The following is a 14,655-nucleotide window of genomic DNA, read 5'->3' as shown; positions in this document are numbered from 1 at the left end:
GCTAATTGAATCCCAGTGGAATGTGGCAAGAAAATTTCAAACTGTGGAGTCCAGGAGGCCCAAATGACGTACGCAGCTGCTCTTTTCTTCAATTTCCCATCCTGATCACTTCGAACTTGCTTTATGCCACACTGAAGGTCATGGACTGAAGATACTAAAAGAATGACTATCATCCTGGACATTCATGAACTGTACACACCCAAGGGCAATCCAGACACTGACTGACATGCAACTCCAATGTTTTTCCTAGAGTTCATTGGTTATGCAAGAACTTAATAATCCTTACAATAACCTTGGAACCGCAAATGCCTCAGATAATCCAGTAGTAAACCTTCAGATTTACGAAACACTTGTAGGATAGACAACCAAACTTATTCTGCATTGAAATAAAGCAATCAATTGGAGCCTCTTCCAGCACCCAGGGAGGTTGAGACACTAGAAGACACTCTGACAATTCCAGGTAGTGGCTCACACACAGTCCTTCATATGTCACTGGAGAGTTAGCCAATACACCTCCTCTCCAGTCAAATCCTGTTCATTTCTTACACTCTGCCATTGGGGAGTACCTTGGTTTGCTAATGGACTCCCATTCCCAGAATTTTCAGACTCTGCCTCCTTCACCGAGAATATGGGAGCAACTTAAGGATATCCAGAAAGTATTTCTTCTACTGCGTGGGTCTGTAGTCCTGGCCATACAGACTCCATGTCTCCAAACTCCCTTGGTAGATGAGGCAAACTCCCCTGGAGGTGTGAGTTGAAGAGCCCTTGAACTGGGCCCTCTGCCAGATGTTTCTACTTCACTCTAACCCACACTTTATAGCTGTGAAAAGTATACTTTATTACCTTTCAACAAGTTTATGCTAATAGGCGTCATTTCAGTCAAAAAAATATCGGAGTTTTGATTTGAAGGCATATTTTTCACAATAAAACTTTTTCTTTAAGCTGTACCAAGGTCAGTTCAGTGGAATGACATCACTTTGAAAACTAGGGAAAACTTTGCCAACTTGACTAGAATCTCAACCTAGTGCAAATTACTTGGAAAAATGCTTCATAAGGTGAAGAATTGTGCGTCTTATTACCCACGTTTATTTTTCACCTGACAGACCCGTTTTCCTGCCACTGACAAGCCAATGCATCTCACTCCTTATGCATGTGATGAAGTCACCGAGTGATTTATAGGATTGCTGCGTCAGCAAAAGCGGTTTCCATGCTTGGTAGCCCCCGGGAATTTACCAGGACTCGTACAAAACCGTCTGCGTCTAGTGATACTTTAGCCTTATAAGTAGACAAGACTATTCAGTCTCACTCACAGAGAACTATTTGTTCCGAGCAGCAGCGACAAAACCTGCTTTTCACGGTGACGTCTCGACTGTCAAGGACTCAATTTCAGCTTGTTTTTCTGAAAAGAAACAGTTGTCACTCTGAAGAGGTTTATGTCAACACTGACGAGCAAAATACAGCGCTGCATAAACCAATTCAAGTACTTTGCTTCAGATTTGTTATGCCATCTGATTTACAGCCAATCTAGCTTTGCCATGAATTCAAGTCAAAGCTTGGCGTTTAGTTTTCTTTCAGCTTACAAAACCGAGAATTTTTAAACAGCTTGTTCTAAATGAAATCCTCTGAAATAAACAGAACAATAAAAAAAGACAGGCTTGTCTCTCTCGATGTCAAATCCACTGAATACAAATAACTTTTTTTTCCATTCCGCAACACTTTCTACTATGTACATACACAAGAAAAATCTATGTACTTTACATACATCTGTTGATATTAAAACACCAATCTAGAAGTCCATTACCATTTCAGCTACTTCCAAATAAACAGAACAGAGAGCATTTTAATTCATTTTATTTATTCTAAAAGGGAAAATATATAATTCAATAAATATCGTGGCAACAACATTGGTAAAAGACATTTTGAAGGTGACAACATTCAAGAAAACATGAGCGTACACAGATAGGACAGGTTGGAACATGAGGATAAGAGTTTGGGCAAGATACTGCAGAATGAGACAGCACTGATGAGAAAAAGCTCATTTTTATGGCAGTGACTTCAATTAAACGTGAATCAATGCCTTTAACAATGATTTACAGCAAATATTTCAGACCATCCAAACAAAAAAAGTACAAATTATCAAATTATTTGAGTCATGTTCAAGTAGGAAATGATACCAGCTAAGAAATGTTAGCTAGGCAGCTAACATTTCGACAGATTTGGCTGTACACTTGCAGTGGAGAACTGCTGAAATGGACTAGTTAGCCAACTAGCTAATTAGCTTAAAGGCTAACAGGTTGTTACTGCCTGGAAACAGTCTAGCCTTCCTAGTTGCAAGTGAAACATATTGCAAAATATATTTAAAAAAAAAAAAAAAAAAAACTTAACTCACAGTGGCTAATTGATGAACGTTGGCAGATGCTAGCTAACAGCTAACACTCCAAAATCCTATCAGTTGTAATCAGGAGCCATTATTTGCATTATGCCATTTAAAGGAATCCCTCAGGCACATGTACAGTTTGCTGAAATTCAATTGTAGCTAACAAGTTAGCTAACTAGCTAATTAGGTAATTACATGCTAATGAACTTTTACCACTCAAGAATTGTTGGGTTCACATTTATATTTTTGGACCAGCGGTTCAACACATCTTCATGGCTACAACTCCTTCCTCCATTTTGGCTTGTAGTTTTTTGTCTGAATTTGAGTTTGGAGTAAAATCAAATGAGCTAATGCAGTTCTAGATTCAAATATACAGACAAGAATATTTAAATTTTGAGCAATGGTCAAGTAGATTATACTGGGAAAACAATCTGAAATAAGATGCTAACCAACTCGGCAGACTGTTAGCTGCAGCAGCCATGTTGTCATTTAGCCTACACTAGCTAATGAGTGAGTTAAAACACATTAGCTCAATGACTAAAAGGCTAAGAAAATTTTACTGCTTACAAATTTAATCCTTGAATAAAATCCACACAGAAATTCCTATTTGGATTTTACAGTTTGAGATTTGCTGGTTATGAACACTTTGAACCCATTAGCAATTCCAAAGTTTTGAACATGTAGAACCTGTGGGTTAAGCTAAACTCCAGGAAGTTGAGATTTTTGCACAATACTTTCAGTTTTCTCTTGCTACATAGTGGTGAACCTATGGTTCAAAGGTTTAAAACCTTCTGTCTTACTTCAGAAACTGTTGGTTGAGGCGACTGAATACAACCATCGGAAGAGTGAGGATGAAACCAACAGAATCAGTAGAAACAAAGATGCAGTTGCACACCAACAACTTCACATTTAACCAACAACAGTATCAGAAACAGGGACTCCTCTGCACACACACAGACAGTAACAGGAGCAGAGGTAAAAGTGAATCAGTTCCAAACCACAGTGATGAGTTGAAAGCCTTAAATAAGTCTTTGAACCTGCACTTTTTTTTCTTTTTTTTTTTATCTTCATAGGCCACAGCTTGCCGTAGCTTTGGCTCCCAGTCAAAAGATTGCATGTTCTAAAACCCTTTAAATGTGATGGTCTCTTAATGACATCACTCCTGCTGCTCATTTCCTGTTGGTGAGGAAAGCCTTGACTGCATCCGCTCTGTCCTCAGAGGAAGCGGGTCTCCTCCCAGAACTGATAGCCAGCTGACTGATAGCTTCCTCCTCTGGTGGGACTGGTGGTATCTGAGGTGGGGGTACATCGACTGGGACGCAATTATGCAACGAGTTCTCATTGGAGCAGAATATTCCAGTAACACTTAAACGAATTGAAGCTTATAAAAAAAAACCCTTTCCAGACAAATAAGGGTTTTTTAGCATGCAGGACAGGGCTTTGCCCCTAAGCTCCCTGCTTGTACTAATGCGCTGTCCTCGTTTTCTTTAGTCTGATACCCCCCTCCCACCGCAGTCTGACAAGTCACATGACTGAGCAACTTTTGGCTTTGTCCTTCCGGAGATCCGTGGAGACGGCTGCCAGGTCAGGCCGACTGGGCATGTGTGAAATCCTCTTGTTGGCGCGCACAGTCTTGCTTCGTTTGGCGTTTTTGCTGTTCTTGTTGATGCAGGCCAGCGTGGCTACGTGGAAAATGTCCCTGACGCTGTTTTCCGACTGCTGGGCCGAACACTCGATGTAAGGTGCCGAGATCTGTTTGGCCATGTTGGAGCCCTGGGAAGACAAAAGGTTTCAGCATGATCTCTCCCAGAATGTGAAAGCTAAGCTACATGCTAGCAATGCTAACCATGCTAAATGCTAGTAGTGTCAATTCTGAAATCATTTTGTCTGTCTATTGAAATGAGTAATATTCTGTCAAACTGCAGAGCTGTGTAACAGAGACCATCTCTCTCACACTGCGTGACATCACCTCTAATTATAGTATTATTAATATTTAACAATCAAATACGGCAGAAAGGCTGGTAAAAACTCCTGTATCGTTTTCATCTAGTGCAGGAGTAGGAAAGATAATAAAACGCTGAATACCTGGTCATAGGAAACTGGGGTTTGTCGATGGTTGGACAGTTCTACTAGGGTGCCAAGGTCGGTGCGCAGGTCCGACTTGCAGCCAACTAACAGCATCTTCGTGTTGGGACAAAATTCCTGGATCTCCCCTTTCCACTGCAGAAGACAAACACTTTGAGATCACAGAGTATTTTAACCAATCTCCCCCCAGATCACTTGACTGATTTCCTCTGTAGTCTCAAGTTTAAAACTTGTGATTTAACCACAACTGTGGTCAACTTTAATATAAAAACGCTTCTGCTCATGCAGGCCAGAATGTCCTGACTAGAAATCCCACGAGTTCAAGCCCCACAGTCACCTGGTCTCTCTGGTACGAAGGTTAAAACCGACACTTCCTGGAGCCCCCAATGCTTTGAACCTAGGAACTAGCTACAAATAATCCCCACGTTTCCTCCTGAACAATAAATGCTCTGATCGGTTTGGGTCGTAATCTGGGGCTAATGTGCCTCAGGGCCGACTGACTAGAGGGTCAGAGGATCGAGTTCATTAACACGTGAAGAGGAAGTTGTTTTACACAACGCAATCATCACTTGACTAAATGCTGAAATCTTGAGGTACAACATCTGACAAACAAGTCCCAAATGTTTTTATTTTTAAAAAAAAGTTATTTTATGTTGAGATAAGAGATTTTAATCTGCATTTTTATACCCTAAATTAGCACTGAGAACTGAGGTTTTGCTTTTCGGTTTTCATCCCCTCGGGGGGGGATTACATTCCACATTCTTACTTTAAGCCAAATAAACAAGACGTGGAACACTGGCGGACCTTGACGCGTGACCTCAATTATTCAAAATGAGCTTGCCATGAGTGGAAGCGCACAGATGACTGGGAAGCATCAAGCTGTGTCTCGGTTTTGTCGTGTAATGTTAACAATTTTAGAAAAATGTGACTGGCTTTGCGCCAGACCAGAATGGACAAAGTTGCTTTCCAGAAGATCGGACCAGACGACACATGGTAGTCAGCAGGGAAAAGAGTCAGAGGTTGACCACCAAGCAACCTCTTCAGAGCTGCTGGTGTTTAAGCAACACTTGAGTCTCTTGAGAGACTTCACCTTGTCTTTATTTGTAGCCACATCTGATCTCATGATGTGAAGTAATGCCTTGTGAATGCAGACTTTTGGTTTTGTTGAGCCTCATCGTAATACCAGTTTATTACACCCAGACTATTCAGGTTAAGTTTTTGAGTCCGGAAAGCGGCGGCGTACCTTTTTTAATACGCTGTCGAGGGTTTCGGGACGGCTGATGTCGAAACAGATGAGGACTGCGTCCGAGTCTGGGTAGGACAGGGGCCTCACGTTGTCATAGTACGGAGATCCTGAAACACAAGGACCAATCTGATTAGTCATTTGTCAAATATTCTTTAGATTATGATTAGTTTAGATGTTGTCTTCTTAAAACATTTAAATGCTTTAACAAAATCTGCAGAAATGTGTACAAACGGGGCAAAATCTCTGCATAAAACCTTGACACTATGTCATAATTGCAATTCAGCCATAATCCATAGCAACAAGGAGGAAAACAAATAGTGCATTAGTAGAAAAATGTGCTGAGTACCAGATGAAAAGAAAAAAAAAAGAGGTATAGAAACTGAGAAGTTTGGAGTGAGGAAATGTCTTTGTTAAATTAAAACCATGTGTAAGGAGACGCCCATCGCTCAGACAGACTGAAACATTTCTGGAGAGGAAGAGCGAGGACGGGAGGAGGGACGGCAGAGAAGTTAAGGTGGGTCAAGATCACATGACAACAAGAGATGACCACAGGCACCGAGCTGCCAAGAATCCTGGGAATTTTGTTTTTGGTAACTCAAGATTCCCCTGGGATCTTTTTTTTTTCCTGAATATTGCTGTGAGGAAAGGGCAGGAATGCTCCATCAAATGCAGACAAACAAACTTCTGCATTCTGCCAGTGATACAGTCCCCAATCCAAACGGTGGGATAAGGGGAGACACCGTTTCAAACAACGCTTTCAAATAAAGCTGATGTGTGCAAAAACACGGATATTCTGTTTCTGCTTGTACTTCTTGTGTATAACCTGGACTTGACACGGATTTATTTATGCATGTCTTTACAGGACCTTTCTAAAGAACAGAGTTTAAAAGGGCTAAAACTTGAGTGTTTTAGCCCTTTTAATATTACGAATGCAATAAGCCCGAGGATGAAAAACAAAACAACAAGAAATAAAATCAACAAAAATCCATCTAGGCTTGCTAACTTTTTTGTCAACACTAACCTGAAAATTAGCAAATGCATCCAAAACAGATATTTAACATTTCACCTAAACTCCTTTGTGCTAGCTTCTGAACAACATTCACAATAAATAAAGTTATTATGTAATCAATGAAGTAGTAATACTCTGGTTCTGGAGTCAGATTGTCAAATGAAGCATTAGCCTGTTTGCTAACAAACAGTTTGAACACTACAGATGCTAAAATGCATCAACGATGGCAAAAAGTAGAAATAAAAATTCCAGGATAAAAAAGTTATTCTGCACCAGTTATGCAAACACAAAACACTTCAGTTTATATTTGACAAAATTACTGTTTATAAAAGCTAGAAACGGGAGTAAGAACAACAAGCTAACGGCTAACAGTTTTACCAGCAGGTCAGTGGGGATATACAAGATTTAAAAAATTTGTTATCTTGTGTTTGTAATGTTAAATGAAGACATTCATAAACTCCAAAAGCAGACAATGTGGTTGAGATTTTTAAATTTAAAGCTAATTTTCTTTCCACAGGTCCACACTTATTAGCAAACATTTGCTAATTCACATTATGGATTCAAATTCACAAAGTTCTGTATTTTTTTAGCAGCAATTGGGTACTAAAGAAAAAAAAACAGTCTTTATTTTCCATTTTTCTTCATGAGAAACCTAAATTGTCCCAACTAGAACCCATCAGCCATCACTGACATCACTAACAATCAGAACCAGACTGCATTGAGTCTTTTTTCTCTCAGTCTCGGACAAATCAGTGGAAAAATAAAGACCTTCCAACCAAAGGGTAAGCTTTGGAGTCGGCTGACATTTTACAACGATTTGAATATTTCTCATCAGGCCACATAAAGGAGGTGCATATTGAAGCCGCCGGGTGCAGAGCGTGAGGTCCTGAGACATCCAAGCGGGTTTCTGTGAATATGCCTGCACGTTAAACTCCAGATTACTCTATTAAAACGTTTTAAGTGCAGCACAACATGAGTGGAAAAACATGTGGAATGCTGAAGTATGCAGCGCCGCATCATAAACTAGTTTGAGGTCATCTTTCTGCCAGCCGGGAAGATAAGAGGCAATCCCACTGATGACACGCACCACAACCTGGTGACCGTTGCAGCGTAATTAGCTCCTGTCATTGTTCTCCCACAGGAGCTCTAAATCTGGAAGGGTGACGAGGACCCTAACCGCCCCCCCATTCGGTCCTTTTCCACACGTTTTCCTCACAGCAACGCAATCCTGTTGTGCACAACTAACCACACAAGAGAAAACAGATGCTAGGTGGCCAAACTTCCACTGTGGTCCTCATTAGGAGCCGACTGTTTTCCACAGCGGTGGGGACAAGAGGCTCCACCTAATGTTGCAAAGCAAACCAGAGTCTCTTCATGCAATATCCAAACTCGCATGTTCAGGATGAGGTTTTTCTTTTAAATACTCATCTTTCAGATTACATTTTTGCTTTATCTCACGTACAGATGTGAAACAAGCCAGATGCATCCGACAGGCTGGAAGTCTGGCAGCAGGTCTGCTGTTTTAGCGCATAGCTAACATAGCTGTGCAGAACTGACAGGATGGTGATTGGAAAAAGGCGCTGAGCCCTGTGGGGCCACCTGTGGAAACAACAAACAGCGGCCTGACTCGCATTGCTGCAGCGCGCACATGTAGCTCCTCGCTAACTAACACGACCAAGGACAAGAAGCAAATTAAACTGGAGTAACCTCAGCCAGTACCTTGTGCGGTTGCTGTGGTTACGGAGACATCTGCCGCCGTAAATGCAGTCATTGAGGTGCTCAGTGTGAGCAGGTATGGTTCTAATGCATAGCACTGTGTATTCAGGCGTCTAAAAGCAGCATTTGGGGATTTTAATGCATCTTTCAGTAAGTTTAGTTCACTTGGTGCTTTCCAGAAGTATGTGCACCCCTGGAACATTTTGTCTTGTTTCCGTTTTCTCAGCCAATATGTTCTCTTCCAGTTCACATCAAATCTAACCAGCTTCACTGTTTGAGCTGAACAAAAAAAATCCACACTGCATGATGCTGCCACCACCGTACATTACGATAGTGATGGTATGTTTAGGTTTAATTTCTCTTTGGGCTTTTTAAGATTAAGACTCAGATTAATCAAATATTGAAATAATTGTCAATTAATTTAGTAATCAATTAAGCACTACCTGGATCAAAAAAATGTTTTTGTTGAAAGAACAAACTCACAGCTGTAATTAAGACAAAAATTTACAAAATATATACATTTTGCGTAACTAAGAAAGACTTAAGTATGTTTTACTCAGAATTCAAGTTTTAGTTTCACCTGGTTCAAATTCTGCAAAACAAACAAACAAAAAACAACATGTGAATGTTTCATGACAAATGCTTTCCAGAAAGAAGTAGGAAAAGAAGGAAGAGCCTGCAAGGCAGTCCTGTGTTTCTTATTACTGCACTGGCAGGATTCACAGACACCGAGAGCCAAGAATCCAAAGACCTGACAGATTTTAATGTCAAGGTGTAACATCACACAGAGAATCTTTCCGTGACATTAGCAGACAGGAAGTGGAGTAATCTCTCCCAGGATCCCCGCGTTTCAGCTGACACACTATCCCCCCATCACATCACCGGTCAGCCAGATTCCACCATGATTCAATTTCCCCCTCCTCCTTGGAAACGAGGTGGGGCTTTTAGTGATCCATGGCACTTCTCTTTCACTGGCCGGGTACAATAGCCGCCTTTGTAGAGGAGGAAGTAGAAACCTTTAGTCTCAGGAATGCCAGACATGTGGCTCCAATTCGCTGAGCCCAGAAATGTGAGGCGAACCAACGCTGGCCGGCGGGAGGAAAGGAGGTGGCAGCGTGCAGCGAGGAGCTTAACAGGGGTAAGAAACGGTCCCACACTAAGCTATCCGGACAACAGATGCACCAAACGCTACAAATAGACTCTGTTTGATTTGATGACATGACAGCATGAACAGTGTTGTGTTCATCTGATTCCTCTAAACTTAAAAGATACTTTATAGCTTCTCTAATACACAAATTCTGATTCATTTCCTGATTTTTGCGCCAACATTCATTCAAATTAAACCTCCTTAGGTTGGGATTAGCGCCGAAACAATTTGGTAATTGACAGTGTGTTAAATACAACATAAAGCTGCTTCCCTCAACGTCGTCTTATAATTAATAAGTCACATGACTTGATATGATTTGTGAGATTGGGCATGTGGGCGGATGCCCAGGGCGGCTTTAGAAAGGGGACACACAACCACTAGATAAAAAAAAAAAATACAACGGACATTAACTTTCAGTCAATTATTTTGACACTTTCCACACAAAAACTGTTCATGAGTAGTAACTGTAGTAATGTAAACACATTTTGAAGCTGGTTCTTTGGGTTTTGCCGCCTGCAACTATAAAATGTTCAGTCAGTTTGTCGTCGCCAAATGAAACAAGCAGCTGCTTTCAAAGCAAACACCCTGATTACTCTCAGCAAATGGCAAAACAGACCAGCCTACTAGTGATTTCAGAGGAAACGGAGCTAAGCAATGAGTTTGTTTATCATATTGCAACACTGGCGACATCGCAAGAAATTCAAACAAAAATGATCAAAGATGCTCCAATTGGGCTTCTGAGTCTGACAGCAATTTTCTTACCAGACTCCATGTTTAACTGAGGTTTTCTTTGTATCCAATCCCTCTTGTCTGCAAGGTTATTTCAAACAGAAAGTGGTATAATGATGGAAACAAGAAGAGATTAAGAAAAACATTTACGTTTATTGTAATAGACGTTGTTATTACCATATTTAGCAGCCATATTGTGCAGCCACCCTGATGGAAATACAGAAACTGGAACCAGCTTGATCAAATTACTTTAATTTATTTATTTCAGCATCGGTGAAGTGTTTTTTCAGTAACATGTTACAGTTCATTCAGGCTGCAAGAGAGAACTAGACTTTCAGGAGGTAACAGGAAGGCTAGCAGGAAACACCCAAGTTGTTGCAAACATATAGCTGACCTTTCTGATTGATCCTAAACTTTACTTTCACTACATTCAATAAAGTAAAACTTTTGATTGGCTGTTTGATTGGTGCATCACAAACTGTAATCGTAGCCACCTGCTCTGATTCTCAAATTGTTCCAAGGTGTGTCAAGTTGTCATTTTCATAAACTTTCTAACCCAAACATTGTGCAGTCAAGGGTAATTGTCGCTCTTTATGGGAGGTGCAGATTGTTCTGGGATGCTACCTTTGATCATTTCTCCTTCATAAACTGAAGTCAGACCTCAGGCATGCAGGTGCCAGGCCTCCCAGGTTTCCCCCCACCGTCTATTTCATCCTCTCAAACACCTCTGCTGCTCATTCAGACCCACTGGCAGACAGACAGACAATGTAAACCACTTCCTCAGCCGCTGAAAGAAATGAGAAGCATCAAAGCGTCCGCCGAAACCCTACAGACCTCACCCTGGGAGTGGAAAGCCAAAGCTAGCTCAGACAAGCTGGGTGGGTGTGTTAAGGAAGAGGTTGGGGCGCAAAGGGGGGCAAATGGAAAGCTGCGCAACTGGCAGGAATTTACCTTAATGACCCAAATTACGCCCATCACCCTCCCTTTTCAAACACTCACACTAAAACACACTCCAGGCAGCTCATTAAGCCACTCACAGAACAAAGAGCGTCTTCGCATGTGGAGGTGTGTTTATACGACTTTGTCCTCGTGTCTGCATGCTGGGCTTTGTCGGAGAGCGCGATCGGGGGTTTAGGGGGCTGCACCACACCAACACGCCCCCATCCTCCCTTCCCAGCACACCTAAGGAGATAAGAGATCGATTGGATTGGCTGTGGCCGATGGGTGTCTCTACAGAGGGACCAGTCAAGCTGAAAGCTCCAATCGGTCACTGGAAGTGCAAGCGTTGGGTGTTGGGTGGGGGCTAGGGCTGAATGTAGGGGAGGCAGGGTAGAGGTATCTTGCTCAATCTGAACCCTACTGATCTAATAGGAAACATACCCCCTCCTTCCTCCTTCACTCCTTTCTGTTTTATGAAGCAGAGAGAAAAAGAGAAATGACTCGGGGCAGCCGGCCAACAGTGTAATAAACCAAAACTCTTGCTCTGGATGGATCTCATTTCTTCACCCTTTTTACTTCCACAGCACACACACAAGCTTGATTTCCTGGCTTCTCATCCAAAAATTAAAGTCTCTCATTTTTTGTCTCTAATAAAGCAACAGGCAGAAAAGCAAGAAAGTCGACTTTGAGATGCTGCTTTTGCTTCCCAGATGTACACAGTCAGGGTCTATCTGTGTTTTTCAGGTTCTGCCTCTTTCCAGGAAATGAAAACATTTCAAGTTGAATTCTCTAACGTTATTCAGACGCCGCTTTGGAATTCCAGGCCCAGAGACCCGCAACAGCTGGCTGTCTGCTTGTCCCCGCCCAGCACTCCCACACAGACCAAATGCTTGGACGTTTTCAACATACGCCCTCAATCACACCTCCCCGCTTTGCCCGTTTTCTCCGATAGCGCATCGATGGATGCAAAGAACATTTTGTTTACACGCTTAAAGTTCAACTATACATGAGAATAAAAAAGGATGATTGAGGGGTGGAGAGGATGTATTGTGCAACTCGAATGAAAAAAAAAGACAAAAAAAAACGGGAAGTGTGGGAGGAATTTCCAGAGTGTGTTCACCAGATGTATGAATTTGAGGCTTGTTCGGTTTGTGTTTCTAAGTTTATGATTTAGTGTGGCTCAGCTGGGAATCTTCCAGAAATTTCCCCTGAATTAAACAGTCACAGATGTTTCCCGGTAGATAAAAGGTGAGGTTGGTATGAAGGTTTCTAATCTGACGCTGTGCAAACACCTCCTGATTCTGGAATCAAAGTGCAGAGGTTTCAAAACCACTAAACCATTCAGACGTCACAGCATTCCCATCATCTCTCAGATGAATGAGGCAGAGAGTAGATCCACATTTCCCTTGGGATGCTGCACACTACCAGTCAGCTGGCTGAAGCACAGTTGCTACACTTTCAATTTGCTCACAAGGACGCCAATGTAGCTGCATCTCCAAACAACCAAGATATGGAAACTACACTTCTTTAGGAAGATTAGCAGTTTAGCCACTGTAAATATCATAAAATGTTTTCTTAAGTCAAGGTATACAGTGAACAAATAATCATCCTCATTACCTTGCTAATCTCAGCTACAATACCTTAGCAGCAATAGCATAATTATTGCTCATCTGTTTTAAAATAAAGCAATTTGATCAAGTTTATTTTTTTAACGTTTAAAATTTGTGTCAATATCGTAAAACATGACAGTGTTACTCAAGGATTTAGTTTATAAACTAAAAAGACTTTGTAAAACTGAAACAACTGGGTCACAGCATAATTTAATTTTTCATAAACAATGCATGACTCTTCCATGTGAGCAGATAAATATTTTAAGCAAAAAACTTTCATGTTTTACAGTATAAAATTAAAATAAACATGGATCTTTAAAATAATAGCTGGTATAAAATTTATAAATTAATCTATTTAGGAAAACAAAAGGGCAATAATTATTCTTACTCCTGCTAATAGGCCTTATTTCAGTCATAAATAATTTTTATTTTCGTACAAGGAAGCAGATGTTCGTGGGTTATTTAGCTAAGATAGCTACTCTGCATTAGCCTAATAAGAGTGATGGATGCAAATATTACCAAGCAGTCAGATTTTTCCTCCAACGCCTTCTTTCAGGAAGCTCACCAGCAGTGTGCAGCAAAAGGTAAGGAAGGCCCAACTCCGGACCCAATGGAGAGATTTTTGTGTTTTTAAAGAAACGCTGTAACCATTTACCAGCAAAACAAAAACAAAATAATATCAATAATCTTATTTAGTTGTAGTACAAAGCTAGCTAACCACTGGATTATGTCACCCACAGTTCAGCTTCTAAGTCTCAGTGGCAGCTGCTCAGGGCAACATTAGAAATGGGGCGCCACATAATATAATTAAGAATGGTTGACACCCCCAAATGAAACAATATGCAACTGTTTTTAAATGAATCAAAAACTAATGTCATCTTTATCCCCTTTTATGGAAACTGAATGTGTTCTAGCCTTCCTTCAGCCAGCTGGCCAGCAGTGGGCAGCAACAAGTGGGGCAGGAGTGTTTTTTTCTTCACTCCATAAGAAAACCTGAGTCACTCACTGAGAATGCGTTTTGAAACTGTACATTATATTTTTAAAAATAAAATACTTTTGATGCCGGTTACCACTCCATGTCTACTGGAAACACCCCCACACCACTTCCCGCTAATCCACGCAGGCGTTTGGGTGGGTGGACAGACACAGCAGGGCTCAAGTCCCCCGGCATGTTGGGACATGTCCTCAGAGACAAAACAGAGAGCAGATGCTGGTTACCTGACGTGTCCCACAAGCTGAGCTCGATCCGCTGCGTTTCGATCTCAAAACTGGCCGTGTAGTTTTCAAACACCGTGGGGACGTAGCTCTAGAGTGGGGGAAGAAACACGCAGAGTGGGTGTTTGAGAGAGGACGCCTGCTGGGATTTAGACTTCAAAGAAAACCAGCGCGCTTCACTTACACCAATGTTTTAAAGTCAAACTAAAACTACAGATGCATGCAACACACAATGCGCCAAGTTTGCCCTCTGTGTGCGGTGTTAAACGGGGGTCACGCATGCTGCTGCGGGTCTCACCTCAGGGAAGCAGTCCTTGGCGAACACGTGAAGCAGCGCGGTCTTCCCACACTGGCTGTCCCCCACCACCACGATCTTACACTTCGCACTCTGACTGGGATCCATGCCGGATTTCAGAGAGGACTTCTGACACGGCCGTCTCTCCTTCATTGATCGACCAGGTCCAAAAACGCGTCCAGTCCTGACTGTTCAGACGTAGAGTGGGTGACTCCCAGTACTGCTGTCCCTCTCTTCTCTGCTGTCTCCGCCTTGCTCTGTGCCGGTAAATGCCATTTGGCTGTATT

At 41.7% G+C, this 14,655-nt stretch overlaps 1 protein-coding gene across 1 annotated transcript; it reads right to left on the bottom strand.

Moving 5' to 3' along the window:
• Positions 1-1,835: 1,835 nt before the first annotated feature.
• Positions 1,836-14,648, bottom strand: rnd3a (Rho family GTPase 3a). The gene is made up of 5 exons (XM_008428628.3): positions 14,372-14,648; positions 14,077-14,164; positions 5,706-5,815; positions 4,463-4,597; positions 1,836-4,150 (listed from the first exon to the last, which is right to left on the bottom strand). Exons 1-5 carry the CDS (start codon positions 14,519-14,521, stop codon positions 3,902-3,904), a joined length of 732 nt encoding a protein of 243 aa, XP_008426850.2. The 5' UTR covers positions 14,522-14,648; the 3' UTR covers positions 1,836-3,901.
• Between the last annotated feature and the right edge of the window lie 7 nt (positions 14,649-14,655).

Source organism: Poecilia reticulata, chromosome 2 (assembly GCF_904066995.2).
Source record: "Poecilia reticulata chromosome 2, P_reticulata-male-v2, whole genome shotgun sequence".
Taxonomy (NCBI): domain Eukaryota; kingdom Metazoa; phylum Chordata; class Actinopteri; order Cyprinodontiformes; family Poeciliidae; genus Poecilia; species Poecilia reticulata.
Note: the sequence above shows the minus strand (reverse complement) of the source record. Positions and strands in the feature narration are given on the sequence as shown.